The sequence below is a fragment of the Oncorhynchus keta genome, chromosome 9, assembly GCF_023373465.1.
Source record: "Oncorhynchus keta strain PuntledgeMale-10-30-2019 chromosome 9, Oket_V2, whole genome shotgun sequence".
Classification (NCBI taxonomy): domain Eukaryota; kingdom Metazoa; phylum Chordata; class Actinopteri; order Salmoniformes; family Salmonidae; genus Oncorhynchus; species Oncorhynchus keta.
The window spans coordinates 10,518,891-10,535,481 of record NC_068429.1 but is presented as its reverse complement, the minus strand read 5'-3'; the positions used below and the strand labels follow the sequence as shown (position 1 = coordinate 10,535,481).

At 38.8% G+C, this 16,591-nt stretch overlaps 1 protein-coding gene across 5 annotated transcripts in view; it reads left to right on the top strand.

Annotated features, from left to right (window-relative positions):
- Positions 1-16,591, top strand: part of pam (peptidylglycine alpha-amidating monooxygenase) — a 160,568-nt gene that overhangs the window by 133,253 nt on the left and 10,724 nt on the right. For all 5 annotated transcript variants that reach the window (XM_052525124.1, XM_052525120.1, XM_052525122.1 and 2 more), the window contains 4 exons: positions 878-1,081; positions 2,817-2,938; positions 5,028-5,124; positions 14,082-14,135. In XM_052525124.1, the coding sequence (XP_052381084.1) occupies positions 878-1,081; positions 2,817-2,938; positions 5,028-5,124; positions 14,082-14,135 (477 nt within the window). The remainder of the gene's footprint in view (positions 1-877; positions 1,082-2,816; positions 2,939-5,027; positions 5,125-14,081; positions 14,136-16,591) is intronic.

Here is a 16,591-nt window from a genome sequence, read left to right as displayed (position 1 = left end):
GCGAAGGCCATGTCAGGCTCAGCTTGACATAATGTGTTTGAATCTATATTGATTTACCTGTAATAGCATGCCAATATTTTCTGCTGATGTGGCTGCTGTGAACTCCTCTTCATTACCCCTGGTGCAGTACATCACAACGGTGCTTTTACGGTAAATACTTCAATAGGCCTTAGAGGACATGCAGTGGCTGAAGAACTCTACACACGTCGAACTAGTGGGAGCACAGGTTATTTACAGTATCTGGAGTACCTAGTGAAATATCAAATACACTTCTATTCACACACTCCCATTCTATTCTCCTATTCAAATATTCAATAACAATTGTGCCAAAAGAAACTGGGTATAGGGAATATATTAAGACACAATATTAATTTGAGCTGAGTTAGACACAGTAGTTCAAGACCAGACCAACTCCATGTTTGAACTTTGACATGATGGTGGTGGTGGTGGGGGGGGTTCTGCTGGGTCACGGATTCCGTGGTTAGGGACCTTGTTTTGCACATCTTGTTGGTCCCAAGAACATTCATTATGCTCTAAGGAGGTAACACCAGCGTATAGATAGAGGACTCATCTTTGTGCCTGTGACAGCATGAGCACGGAGTTATAAAACATGTTGTATCTATCTACAGTCCTCTATCTCCATGGTAACACCACGAAATGTCTGGGCCCCAATGTTCTCAGACAAAGTGAACCTAAGTGATTCACTCCCAGGGCCGTGCTCAAAGACCGTTTGATTCACAGTTGTCTTCCAATTGCTCTGGGTCATATTCACTAGGCATGAAACTCAAGAAACCAGTCCCAAATGGGGATACACACCATTTTGAAACATTTTGTTACGCTGTGCCCTAATGAACATGTCCCTGTTCTTCCCCCTCAGGCTCGTCAGACAGAAGGAGAAGGGTCCAGTTCCGAATCCCACACAGCCTGGTGTTTCTGCCTGACAGGCGGGAGCTGTGCGTGGCTGACCGGGAGAATGGACGCATCCAGTGCTTTGTCGCTGAATCCGGAGAATTCGTCAAGGAGATCAAGAAGCAGGAGTTTGGAGGGGAAGTGTTTGCCATCTCCTACGCACCTGTGCATGGTGAGTCCGGTGTGGTTTTAGAAATAGAATAGAACACATTATCTCTATGGTTATGGGTAGAGAATAGAACACCTATTATCTCTATGGTTATGGGTAGAGAATATAACTCCTATTATCTCTATGGTTATGGTCAGAGAATAGAACACCTATTATCTCTATGGGTAGAGAATAGAACACCTATTATCTCTATGGTTATGGGTAGAGAATAGAACACCTATTATCTCTATGGGTAGAGAATAGAACACCTATTATCTCTATGGTTATGGGTAGAGAATAGAACACCTATTATCTCTATGGTTATGGGTAGAGAATATAACACCTATTATCTCTATGGTTATGGGTAGAGAATATAACACCTATTATCTCTATGGTTATGGGTAGAGAATATAACACCTATTATCTCTATGGTTATGGGTAGAGAATATAACACCTATTATCTCTATGGTTATGGTTAGAGAATAGAACACCTATTATCTCTATGGTTATGGTAGAGAATAGAACACCTATTATCTCTATGGTTATGGGTAGAGAATGTAACACCTATTATCTCTATGGTTATGGGTAGAGAATATAACACCTATTATCTCTATGGTTATGGTCAGAGAATAGAACATTAAATCTGTGTGTTATATCTCTATGGCAGGGATGGGCAACTTGCGCCCCGCCCCACCTTTTGAAGACCGTTGGATCAATTTCCACAAAAATAAACAGTACAAAAATATATGTATTTGTTCATTTATTTTGGGGGTGGAACTCATTTGGGGTTTCAACTTACTGTTGAGAGTTAGAATAGTAGGAATACAGAAGGTGCCATTTTAAAATGTGGTTGTGCATCAGCAGTTTTTCTCTTGTGTCAGTCACTGACAGTCACTCAGTTAGCCCTTGTCAGCTAACATTTTTAGATTGCTAAGTTAGTTTAGCAGCAGTTTAGTTTAACATTTCTATTCACCCTATGGGAAAAATGATTAGAATTGCATGAAATGAGTTATAAAATTGCTAAATCTACTTTCTGTCCCATGGCAAAATGTGTAGAATTGCAGGAAACTTGCTTTCAAACGTAAACATCTTTTCTACGCTCCATGGCAAAATGTGTAGAATAATTTATTTATTAAAAAAACATTTTTTTGTGTGACCCCCATCAAAGTTGCCCATTCTTGCACTTTGTTTATGGGTATAAAATAAAACACCAAATCTGGGTCATATCTCTATGGTTATGGCTATGTCATATTCACAGGGATTTATTTTCTGGGAATAATTCAGGTGTAAAATTATTAAAACCATACATCACACTAGCAATCCACTTTATATCGGTTGCCAGTGTGTGTTTTATTTGAGGAAAATTAGACACCAACGTCTTAGAGACATTATACATCCACATCCCCATAATAAACCCACTTAATTTCATCTGCACACTGTAAGGTCTTTCCTAGAGACAGCTAATTGCACCATTTCACTTTGTAACAAACGTTTTTGTGATGCCGACTTTCATGTTGCGTCGCGCTCCCTCATGTAAATGCAAGTCTTCAAAGGGGAAAATCCATATTTATGTGCCCGTTCCCTTAACCCGTGTGTGTGTGTGTGTGTGTGTGTGTGTGTGTGTGTGTGTGTGTGTGTGTGTGTGTGTGTGTGTGTGTGTGTGTGTGTGTGTGTGTGTGTGTGTGTGTGTGTGTGTGTGTGTGTGTGTGTGTGTGTGTGTGTGTGTGCGCGCGTCTTATGCAAATGTATGTGTATCCAGGTGGTCTGATCTACGCGGTGAATGGGGAATCTGCGTACGGGCGCTCTGCCCCTCTCAAAGGCTTTGTGATTAATTATTCAACCAAGGAGATCCTGGATGACTTCAGCCCAGAAAACGCACAGGTTGGTTACGGATGGGAGGGAGGGCTCTGCTGCAAACACAACCATTTTTCTACAAACCAGAGCAGCAATAAATAACAGTATTGAACATCCTTCTGATTCAATCAGCATGTACCATAAATAAGTAAATAAATAAAGAGTGGTCTCTCTGGTCTAATGATGTCTCCATTTTGGCCCTTTTGGCTTTTCATAACAAAGCTGCTCGACATTTAGTTGCTTGTAGAGTAGTTGCTAAATAGCTAGTGTATTTCAGTGAACATTTGCATCTTAGTCATTTAGAATACGCTCTTATCCAGAGCGACTTACAGTAGGGAGTGCATAAATGATTATACGTTTTCCTACTGGAGCGACCCAACCAAATCCACATAGAAATGTACGTTTATAGATCTGTCATTCCCATTGAAAGCAAGTCTAAGAAGCGGTAGATATGTTCTATGCGTTCTTTTTCCGATGCTTTCCATTTTCCATTTGCGTCTTTTACTTTTGGTTTCGTACACCAGATTCTTGGATCAACAAGGACAGTTATGGCCTTATGTTGATGGGGATAACCTGCTTGACTGAGGAGGCCCTCCGGGCACGAACCACAGAGGGAGTTCTGTACCAAGCAATCACCTTAATTGCTATTCATGTTACCTCAATCACTATCAGGCACTTCACACACCAGTCAAACATTGGAATTATCTGAAATCTTATCTGCCTATTGAGCCTTAGAGCAAGCAAAGAAAATAGTTATTGATCTCCATTGATGGTATGTGATTTGTCTAATACAGTAGGGTGGCAATGGTTAGAGTGTTGGGCCAGTAACTGAAAGGTTGCTGGATCGATTCCCTGAGCTGACAAGGTAAAAATCTGTCGTTCTGCCCCTGAGCAAGGCAGTTAACCCACTGTTCCCTGGGCACCGAAGATGTGGGTGTCGATTTAAGGCAGCTCCCTGCACCTCTCTGATTCAGAGGGTTAAATGTAGAAGACACATTTCAGTTGAAGGTATTCGGTTGTACAACTGACTAGGTATCAACAGCAGTTTTTTGTTGTTGCTGGAACTCAAATGAGATTCTGCCTAGAAACATTAAGAGTCACTGGCAGAATGTTTACACGTGATCGTTGGGATCAGACTTAAAGGTATTGTCCATCCAAATTTCAACATGGCATATTGGTTTCTTGTAAGCAGTGTATGGATATGGTTAGACAGCAATCCATGTTCTGGTTTTGTCCATTGACTGCTTACAGGGTAAGTAAACCAATGTTAAATGTGTGAATTGGGTGAACTTTCCTTTTAAAAGCTATGGTCTGACAATGGCTCCACTGATTGTGAGATGGATCTACACCCTCGTCTCTGACTACTTGAGCCACTTAAAGTGATTGTGTCATCTTCTTCCAGGAGAGTTAATCATTCTTCCTATCCCTGTCTGGCCAGCCCTGATGCATGACTACCTGATTTAGTGCCTCTGAGCTAATCAGATGCCAGCAGGGAATTTCATTAAAACGGCAATAAAATAAAGATCTTCCTGCCGTGTCTCTTGGGGTTGGTTTCTGTGTGCCAAGTTGAGTGGGGTTTGTGTTTGTCGTCTATCTTGGATTGTAAACTACGAGGACAGGTAGAGGAGACCTATTGGTTTAATAACTGGACACCTTGATTTATCCCGATTTAGATCTGACTGTTACTTTATCAGTGAATCTATGAAGGGCTTGAAGGGCTCCCGAGTGTCTAAGGCGCTACATCTTAGTGTTAGAGGCGTCACTACAGACCCTGGTTCGATTCCAGGCTGTATCACAACCGGCTGTGATTGGGAGTCCCAAAGGGCGGCGCACAATTGGCCCAGCGTTATCCAGGTTAGGGTTTAGCCGGAGTAGGCCGTCATTGTAAATAAGAATTGGTTCTTAACTGTCTTGTTAAATAAATAAATCAATAAAAAACAATATGTTTACATTTTACTTTAAGTTTCATCTCATAGACTGAAGACATAATGAGTATTAAGTATTGCATAATCTAGACTGTATTAATGTGAAGTACGGAATAATTTAAAGATGATTGTTTTTGAATGGTTGTTTTTGAATGGCTGTACTAACTACAGTGTGTTCTCTCTGTTTTCAGGAGTTTGGAATGCCCCACGACATTGTTGTAACCAAAGATGGGCGTGTCTTTGTAGGAGATGCAGCCACAGACTCCGTGCTAAAGTTCTCCTCTGACAGTAAGTCAACTTTAACCAAAGTATTCCAGATTATCCAGGATGTCTCACTAAGAAAGTTTAATTAGATTAACCTTTCGACTGTGAAATTAAACCTCTTAGATGTTAAGTCCCCCCATATGGTTCTGGACCCGTTCCGAATGACATTTTGGTGTCCAAAGCGCTGTGTGAACGCCGTAGGGTCGTCCGTGCCTTATAATGCTAGAAAGCCCCATCTGTCTGTTCTCTGCTTCCACTCTCCCAGCGGAGCTGACTTGAAGTGTCAGGTTTCAGAACCTACATGTGTATAGGGAATGACGTGTCACATTTTCTAGCCTATCCAGCCATGCCTGGGTGACGGCATTTGAACGGTGACAGTCTAACAAGTCCAGGCACTGTGGTTTCATCTGTCTGATATTCTCAGCCAGGTTTTAGAGGTCTCAACATAAAAAATTACTAAATAATTAACTAGAATTTAAACAAACACTTGAATGGTGTCTCTTCGCCGCTCAATGGGACGTTTAGGAGAAAATTATTTTATGTGCCAATATTGTAGTCACTAAGTATGATCATATTTATTTTGCAGTTATAAGACATATGAAATATTATAGCAAGTTGTTTATAATTAGATTATTACTATATTTAGAAAACATTTCAGTCATTGAATTGGAAAATAAACACATGATTTTTCATATTTTCATAATATTTGTACAAGAGGTCGGACGATTAATCGGCATGGCTGATTAATTAGGGCCGATTTAAAGTTTTCATAACAATCGGTATTTGGCATTTTTGGATGCCAATTATGGCCGATTACATTGTATCCCACGAGGAGACTGCGTGGCAGGCTGACCACCTGTTACGTGAGTGCAGCAAGGAGCCATGGTAAGTTGCTAGCTAGCATTAAACTTAACTTATAAAAAACAATCGATCTTCACATAATCACTAGTTAACTACACATAGTTGATGATATTACTAGGTTAACTAGCTTGTCCTGCGTTGCATATAATCAATGCGGTGCCTGTTAATTTATCATCGAATCACAGCCTACTTCGCCAAACGGGTGATAATTTAACAAAGGCGCATTCGCGAAAAAAGCAGTCATTGCACGCATATACCTAACCATTAACATCTTTTGCCATTCTTAAAATCAATACACAGGAGTATATATTGTTTAGAAGTATATATTGTATAGTTAAAAGAAATTCATATTAGCAGGCAATATTAACGAGGGAAATCGTGTCACTTCTCTTGCGTTCATTGCACGCAGAGTCAGGGTATATGCCACAGTTTGGGCCGCCGGGCTCGTTGCAAACTAGTTTGCCAGAATTTTACATGATTATTACATAACATTGAAGGTTGTGCAATGTAATAGCAATATTTAGACTTAGGGTTGCCACCCGTTCGATAAAACACGGAACAGTTCCGTATTTCACTGAAAGAATAAATGTTTTCGAAATTACAGTTTCTGGATTTGACCATATTAATGACCAAAGGCTCGTATTTCTGCGTTTATTATATTATAATTAATTCTATGATTTGATATTTGAAAGAGCAGTCTGACTGAGCGGTGATAGGCGGCAGCAGGCTCGTAAGCATTCATTCAAACTTTACTGCGTTTGCCAGCAGCTCTTAGCAATGCTTGATCATAGCGTTGTTTATGACTTCAAGCCTATCAACTCCTGAGACTAAAGTGCCTATTAGAACCTCCTATAGTCAAAGGTATAAGACATACAAATGGTATAGAGAGAAATAGTCGACGCGTCATAATTCCTATAATAACTGCAACCTAATATTTCTTTACTGGGAATATTGAAGAACTGAGAATATTGAAACACTATGAACTTGAGCTTGTGCCCTAAAACGTGAGTACACCTCAGTCATTTATAATTATTTTTACCAGCAAGGGGAGTTTCAGACCTTTTTAAAACCTTTTTATGCAACATTACAAGTTATTGTTTATGGCCATCTCATGAAAAATAATTATGTTTGGGTGTGTCTATTTAGGCAGAAATCTAAATCTTGCCCTATCATTCAAGATTTATTAAGGGATTTCAGGCATGAATTAGTGGACTATTGGAGTGACATTAAAAATGGTTATATCCAATTTGACTCATCAGTTATGGAGCTACAAATTAGTATTTTATTTATGAAACGTAATTTATACCAAACATTAGGAATACCTTTTCCTAATATTGAGATGCTCCCTAGTTTCTGCCCTCAGCAATCGTCAATACGTCATGGGTCATGGACTCTCCAAGGCGTTGAAAGCTTTCCAAAGGGATACTGGCCCATGTTGACCACCAAGCTTCCCACAGTTGTGTCAAGTTGGCTGGATATCCTTTGGGTGGTGGACCGTTCTTTATACACACAGGAAACTGTTGGGTGTGAAAAACCCAGCGGTGTTGCAGTTCTTGACACAAACCAGTGCCCCTGGCACCTACTACCATACCCCGTTCAAAGGCACTTAAATCTTTTGTCTTGCCCATTCACCCTCTGAATGTTATTGCTATTGGTATTTGGTATTTAATTAGGATCCCCATTAGCTGTTGCAAAAGCAGCAGCAGCTACTCTTCCTGGGGTCCACACAAAACATGACACAAATGGCACACATACACACTTCATGTCTCAAGGCTTAAAAATCATTCTTTAACCTGTCTCCTCCCCTTCATCTACACTGACATCAATAAGATGATAGCAAGTGGTAGTGCCGAGCGGTTAGTGCTTTTTGAGGTCAGTTCGGTTTTGGTTCGATCATTTTTTTTTAATCACGGTTTTTCATTTTGGTTTCAAATATTTTTTTTAAACATTAAATGCACAATGCATTATGTGGGTTGAATGCTGTAACAACACAGAATAAAACAATGAATAAAAGTCCCATGATGGTAGTGACTGTCCATTACTGCTTATCCAACATTTATTCACATTACTTTATTAAACTATTTCAGTTGTTGTGTATATTACATTAGTTTTATTTCATTCCAAGTCATCATCTCATCTCTATAGAACTGCTGCCTACGCTGTCTTACAAAATCACTATTTTAATAGTTCTTCAAAGTAAATAAGGCTTACTATTATAACTGCTGAATACCAACTATCAATCACCTAGATCATGTATTTTCAGGTAGAGATACTTCACAAAGTAACTGCTTTCTATCCCTCTCGCGTGTTCTCTCTTCTCTCTGTCAACGAGATCTCCGTGTCTGCTCCACACAGACATGACAAGCTGGCGCGCAATGGATTATGGTCATTGCAGTGAATCAGCACTTTTTCTGCGCAAAACTATGTAGAATATTGGCCTGTTGGAAACTATGACTCCCTACCCCATCACACAGTTCAGGTTTGATATGATTGATCTCTACAGAAACTGAGCATCGAGTTCACAGGGGAAAAAAAGAAGGAAATGGAATTCAAATAATTGAACCGACGTCAGTCAATTAATGTTGGTTAATTGCTCCGCACTAACAAGTGACATCAATGAGGAATCATGGCTTTCACCTGGTCAGTCTGTCATGGAAAGAGCAGGTGTTCTTAATATTTTGTATACTCAGTGTAGTGTTACCACATCAATTGATAAACCATACATTTTCTATTGACAAAATTTGAAATATTTTTGATATTATTGCTTTGTGTCAATACAGTTCAGATATATTTGTACTTTGTATGATTGTGTTTGGTGTAATTGCATGGTGTAATTGATGTGGATATAAATATGCTATGTATAGTGTAATTGGTGTGGATATAAATATGCTGTGTATAGTGTAATTGATGTGGATATAAATATGCTATGTATAGTGTAATTGATGTGGATATAGATATGTATAGTGTAATTGATGTGTATATAGATATGTATACTGTAATTGATGTGGATATAGATATGTATACTGTAATTGATGTGTATATAGATATGTATAGTGTAATTGATGTGGATATAAATATGCTATGTATAGTGTAATTGGTGTGGATATAAATATGCTATGTATAGTGTAATTGGTGTGGATATAAATATGCTGTGTATAGTGTAATTGATGTGGATATAAATATGCTATGTATACTGTAATTGATGTGGATATAGATATGTATAGTGTAATTGATGTGGATATAGATATGTATACTGTAATTGATGTGGATATAGATATGTATACTGTAATTGATGTGGATATAGATATGTATAGTGTAATTAATGTGTATATAGATATGTATAGTGTAATTGGTGTGGATATAGATATGTATACTGTAATTGATGTGGATATAGATATGTATACTGTAATTGATGTGGATATAGATATGTATACTGTAATTGATGTGGATATAGATATGTATACTGTAATTGATGTGGATATAGATATGTATACTGTAATTGATGTGGATATAGATATGTATACTGTAATTGATGTGGATATAGATATGTATACTGTAATTGATGTGGATATAGATATGTATAGTGTAATTAATGTGTGTATAGATATGTATAGTGTAATTGGTGTGGATATAGATATGTATACTGTAATTGATGTGGATATAGATATGTATACTGTAATTGATGTGGATATAGATATGTATACTGTAATTGATGTGGATATAGATATGTATACTGTAATTGATGTGGATATAGATATGTATACTGTAATTGATGTGGATATAGATATGTATACTGTAATTGATGTGGATATAGATATGTATACTGTAATTGATGTGGATATAGATATGTATAGTGTAATTAATGTGTATATAGATATGTATAGTGTAATTGGTGTGGATATAGATATGTATACTGTAATTGATGTGGATATAGATATGTATACTGTAATTGATGTGTATATAGATATGTATACTGTAATTGATGTGGATATAGATATGTATACTGTAATTGATGTGGATATAGATATGTATAGTGTAATTAATGTGTATATAGATATGTATAGTGTAATTGGTGTGGATATAAATATGCTGTGTATAGTGTAATTGATGTGGATATAAATATGCTATGTATAGTGTAATTGATGTGGATATAGATATGTATAGTGTAATTAATGTGTATATAGATATGTATAGTGTAATTGATGTGGATATAGATATGTATAGTGTAATTCATGTGTATATAGATATGTATAGTGTAATTGATGTGGATATAGATATGTATAGTGTAATTAATGTGTATATAGATATGTATAGTGTAATTGATGTGGATATAAACTCAGCAAAAAAAGAAATGTCCCTTTTTCAGGATCCTGTCTTTCAAAGATAATTCGTACAAATCCAAACAACATCACATATCTTCATTGTAAACAGTTTAAACACAGTTTCCCATGCTTGTTCAATGAACCATAAACAATTAATGAACATGCACCTGTGGAACGGTCGTTAACACACTAACAGCTTAACAGGTAGGCAATTAAGGCCACAGTTATGAAAACTTAGGACACTAAAGAGGCCTTTCTACAGACTCTGGAAAACACCAAAAGAAAGATGCCCACGATCCCTGCTCATCTCCGTGAACGTGCCTTAGGCATACTGCAAGGAGGCATGAGGTCTGCAGATGTGGCCAGGGCAATAAATTGCAATGTCCGAACTGTGAGATGCCTAAGACAGCACTACAGGGAGACAGGATGGACAGCTGATCGTCCTCACAGTGGCAGACCATGTGTAACAACACCTGCACAGGATTGGTACACCTGAAAATCACACCTGTGGGACAGGTACAGGTACAGGATGGCAACAACAACTGCCCGAGTTACACCAGGAAGGAACAATCCCTCCATCAGTGCTCCGACTCCGCAATAGGCTGAGAGAGGCTGGACTGAGGGCTTGTAGGCCGGTTGTAAGGCAGGTCCTCACCAGACATCACCGGCAACAACGTCGCCTATGGGCACAAACCCACTGTTGCTGGACGAGACAAGGCTGGCAAAAAGTGCTCTTTACTGACGAGTCGCGGTTTTGTCTCACCATGGGTGATGGTCGAATTTGCCTCTAGTCGAAGGAATGAGCGTTACACCGAAGCCTGTACTCTGGAGCGGGATCGATTTGGAGGTCATGGTCTGGGGCGGTGTGTCACAGCATCATCAGACTGAGCTTGTTGTCATTGCAGGCAATCTCAACACTGTGCGTTACAGGGAAGACATCCTCCTCCCTCATGTGGTTCCCTTCCTGCAGGCTCATCCTGACATGACCCTCCAGCATGACAATGCCACCAACCATACTCCTCATTCTGTGCGTGATTTCCTGCAAGACAGGAATGTCAGTGTTCTGTCATGGCCAACGAAGAGCCAGGATCTCATTCCCATTGAGCACGTCTTGGACCTGTTGGATCAGAGGGTGAGGGCCAGGGCCATTTCCCCCAGAAATGTCCGGGAACTTTCAGGTGCCTTGGTGGAAGAGTGGGGTAACATCTCACAGCAAGAACGGGCAAATCTGGTGCAGTCCATGAGGAGGAGATGCACTGCAGTACTTATTGCAGCTGGTGGCCACACCGGATACTGACTGTTACTTTTGATTTTGACCCCCCCTTTGTTCAGGGACACATTATTCAATTTCTCTTAGTCTGATGTCTGTTTATGTCTCAGTTGTTGAATCTTGTTATGTTCATACAAGTATTTACACATGTTAGGTTTGCTGAAAATAAACGTGGTTGACAGTGAGAGGACGTTTCTTTTTTTGGTGCGTTTAGACATGCTATGTATAGCGTAATTTGATGTCTATATAGAAATGTATAGTGTAATGGATGTGTAAATACAGTTGAAGTCGGAAGTTAACATACACTTAGGTTGGAGTCATTAAAACAAGTTTTTCAACCATTACACAAATTTTTGGTTAACAAACTATATTATAGTTTTGGCAAGTCGGTCAGGACATCTACTTTGTGCATGACACAAGTAATTTTTGCAACAATTGTTTACAGACAGATAATTTAACTGTATCACAATTCCAGTGGGTCAGAAGTTTACATACACTAAGTTGACTGTGTCTTTAAACAGCTTGGAAAATTCCAGAAAATGATGTCATGGCTTTAAAAGCTTCCGATAGGCAAACTGACATCATTTGAGTCATTTGGAGGTGTACCTGTGAATGTATTTCAAGGCCTACCTTCAAACTCAGTGCCTCTTTGCTGGACATCATGGGAAAATCAAAAGATATCAGCCAAGACCTCAGTAAAAAAATTGTAGCCCTCCACAAGTCTGGTTCATCCTTGGGAGCAATTTCCAAACGCCTGAAGGTACCACGTACATCTGTACAAACAATAGTACACAAGTATAAACACCGTGGGACCACGCAGCCATCATACCGCTCAGGAAGGAGACACGTTCTGTCTCCTAGAGATGAACGTACTTTGGTGTAAAAAGTGCAAATCAATCCTCGAACAACAGCAAAGGACCTTGTGAAGATGCTGGAGGAAACAGGTACAAAAGTATCTATATCCACAGTAAAACTAGTGCTATATTTACACAACCTGAAAGGCCGCTCAGCAAGGAATAAGCCACTGCTCCAAAACCGCCATAAAAAAGCCAGAATATGGTTTGCAACTGCAAATGGGGACAAAGATCGTACTTTTTCGAGAAATGTCCTTTGGTCTGATGAAACAAAAATAGATATGTTTGGCCATAATGACCATCGTTATGTTTGGAGGAAAAAGGGGGAGGCTTGCAAGCTGAAGAACACCATCCCAACTGTGAAGCACGGGGACGGCAGCATCATGTTGTGGGGGTGCTTTGCTGCAGGAGCGTCTGGTGCATGTCCGTGTTGCCCAGCAACAGCCCCAAAACATCACTACTCTAGAGGAGATCTGCATGGAGGAATGGGCCAAAATACCAGCAACAGTGTGTGAAAACCTTGTGAAGACTTCCAGAAAACTTTTGACCTCTGTCATTGCCAACAAAGGGTATTTAACAAAGTATTGAGAAACTTTTGTTATTGACCAAATACTTATTTTCCACCATAATTTGCAAATAAATTAATAAAAAATCCTACAATGTGATTTTCTGGATTTTTTCCCCTCATTTTGTCTGTCATAGTTGAAGTGTACCTATGATGAAAATTACAGGCTTTTTAAGTGGGAGAACTTGCACAATTGGTGGCTGACTAAATACTTTTTTGCCCCACTGTAGATACTGTATGTATAATGACATTGTTATTTGATGTGTACTGTATGCAGCCTCATCTGCAAAAGAGACTGTGGTCTCCCTGCTTAAATAAAGGTAAAAATGAAATTAATATCATGTCAAAATGGATCCCTCTTTCACACATTGCGCCAGATAACATGTTTTTATAAACAATGTATGAATTCTGTAATGTTGTCTGTAAACTCACAGAGACATGTTTTTTATGTCTCCAGCATGTAGCGAATCAGTGGCAAACTGCAAAATGATTGACTAACGCTCTAGGCCACTGCACCGCCACCTTATGTAATGTTTCTGATGTAAAGGGACTATGAATTGCTGGATGTCCTTCAAAAAATGCCTTTGGCACGTCAATTCAAACCGAGCGAATGCACAGTTAATGCCCTTGAATGGTTTAATCCCCGTTCAAGTGTAGGTGACTCACTGATTCAGTTGTCTGTTAACAACACAAAATGCATAGAACAATTAGAGTTTTGTACATTTGAAATGCAAATGAACAGAACCCAAGTGAAAAGCAATTGCAATCAAATTGAAAGCATTGCACTTCACACATTACTAATGAGAAGCAGTTGATTTTGCACCAGCAAAAAATTGTGTTTGTTGAAAAGGTCAGCACATTGTACTGTATAGAGGCAGAGTGTTCATAATCGTATGTAATCGACACCATTGGTGCAATGCCTTTATGAGATGGACATTCGATCATTGTTATGAAACCGCTAAATACACCATAAGAGAACATGAGTAAGCACAACTGTACAATCCGTTTGGATTTATTCTTTATTTAATAGCAACTGAGTCACGATTGCAGTGAATGAATCACTCAGTCACATCAGTCCTTGACACCACTATCTCTCTCACCCTCTCTAGAAGCTGAACATCGCTCTGTTAAGAAAGGTGGAATTGAAGTACAAGAAATCGAAGGTACGCTGCTCTTTCTCTTCAATCTTATTGCGAGCTGAAAGTTTTGTTTGTTTGAAATGTTTTACATTGTAAATGAGTGGATATTTGCTTCACAATAGTGATTGGCGTGGCTTGAAGTCAAATTGTCTTTACTGTACATTTTATGAACAGCAGCTCTAGTCTGATAACCTATTACACATTGATTGCGAAGCTAAAGGCTGACATTCTCCTGAGACTTCTGCTCTTTTCTACTGAAAGATTGTAATGCCTAATTTCATTTGAGGAAATGAAGCAGCGTGTAGACCTATTGTATATACAGGCTTTATATACAGGCTATAAACCTCTCTGAAAGAAGCTTGAGCATTTATAGAATGTATTTTCCATCATTTTGAGGTTCTGTGGTAAAAATGAGTGCAGTACGTGCTTGGCGTTAGGAGTATGTGTCAAACATCTATTTTATATATATATATATATATATATATATATATATATATATATTTTTTTTTACCTTTATTTAACTAGGCAAGTCAGTTAAGAACAAATTGTTATTTTCAATGACGGCCTAGCTGCCTGTTCAGGGGCAGAACGACAGATTTGTACCTTGTCAGCTTGGGGGTATGAACTTGCAACCTTCCGGTTACTAGGCCTACGCTCTAACCACTAGGCTACCCTGCCGCCCCATATTGAAGTTGTCGAACAGAAAGATATACAAAATCTGCATTTCCCCCACTCAGAAGGTAGTCATTTTAAATGTGTTTGACTTATTAATAACATGCACCCATTGATTCTTGAAGAATAAATAAAATGAATGCCTCATGAGCTTAGTTCAACTATCGTGCCCCATCAGAACCCAAAATATACACATTTCTTTTTACTTCATTGGTTTTTAAACAATGTAAATGTAAACAACCGCTGTATAGTCCCTAAAGTTGTTTAAAACTACTATTTTTCATGGATGGTAAGTCCTTGCATCCATAGCTCTGTCTATACATTTCAGAATGGTTTAATTTCTCTGGCTGGGTGACCGCTTTGTTATTGTTTGATAAGCAAATTGCCCCTTTAACCTGTCTAGGACTGCGGAACCCCATTCCGCAAGCGGAACCCCTAGCCAACAGCCAATGAAATTGCAGGGTGCCAAAGGCAAATTAACAGACATCTCATAAATCAAATTTCTCAAACGTACAAGTATTAGGCACCATTTCAAAGATATCATTCTCGTTAATCCAGCCACAGTGTCTGATTTCTAAAAGCTTTACAGCGAAAGCTCCACAAACGATTATGTTAGGTCACCACCAAGTCACAGAAAAACCCAGCCATTTTTCCAGCCAAAGAGAGGAAAAAGCACAAATAGAGATAAAAATGAATCACTAACCTTTGATGATCTTCATCAGATGATACTCATAGGACTTCATGTTACACAATACATGTATGTTTTGTTCGATAAAGTGCATATTTATATCCAAAAATCTCATTTTACATTGGCGCATTACGTTCAGTAGTTCGAAAATATGCATTGATTTTGCAGAGAGCCACATCAATTCACAGAAATACTCATTATAAATGTTGATGAAAATTCAAGTGTTATTCATGGAACTTTAGATTACACTTCTCCTTAATGCAACCGCTGTGCCAGATTTCAATTTTTTTTACAGAAAAAGCAAACCATGCAATAATCTGAGTACAGCATTCAGACAACAAAGCAGCCAAAAAGATATCCGCCATATTGTGTAGTCAACATTAGTCAGAAATAGCATTATAAATATTCACTTACCTTTGATGATCTTCATCAGAATACACTCCCAGGAATCCCAGTTCCACAAAAAATGTTTGATTTGTTCGATAAAGTTAATAATTTATGTCCAAATAGCTTCTTTTGTTAGGGCGTTTAGTAAACAAATCCAAACGTGCGTTCAGGTCCAGCCGAACGTCGGATGGAAGTTCAAAAAGTTATATTACAGGTCGTAGAAACTTGTCAAACTAAGTATAGAATCATTCTTTAGGATGTTTTTATCATAAATGTTCAATAATGTTCCAACCGGAGAATTCCATTGTCTGTAGAAAAGCAATGGAACGAGAGCCACCTCTCATGTGAATGCGCGTGACTGAGATCGAGGCTGCTGCCAGAACTCTGACTCAATCCCCTCTCATTCGGCCCCCCATTCACAGTAGATGCCTGAAACAACGTTCTAAAGACGGTTGACATCTAGCGGAAGCCTTAGGAAGTGCAAAATGACCCATATCCCACTGTGTATTCGTTAGGGGCTGAGTTCAAAAACTACAAACCTCAGATTTCCCACTTCCTGTTTTGATTTTTTCTCAGGTTTTTGCCTTCCATATGAGTTCTGTTTTACTGACAGACATCATTCAAACAGTTTTATAAACTTCAGAGTGTTTTCTATCCAATACTACTACTAATATGCATATATTAGCATCTGGGACTTAGTAGGAGGCAGTTTACTATGGGTACGCTTTTTATC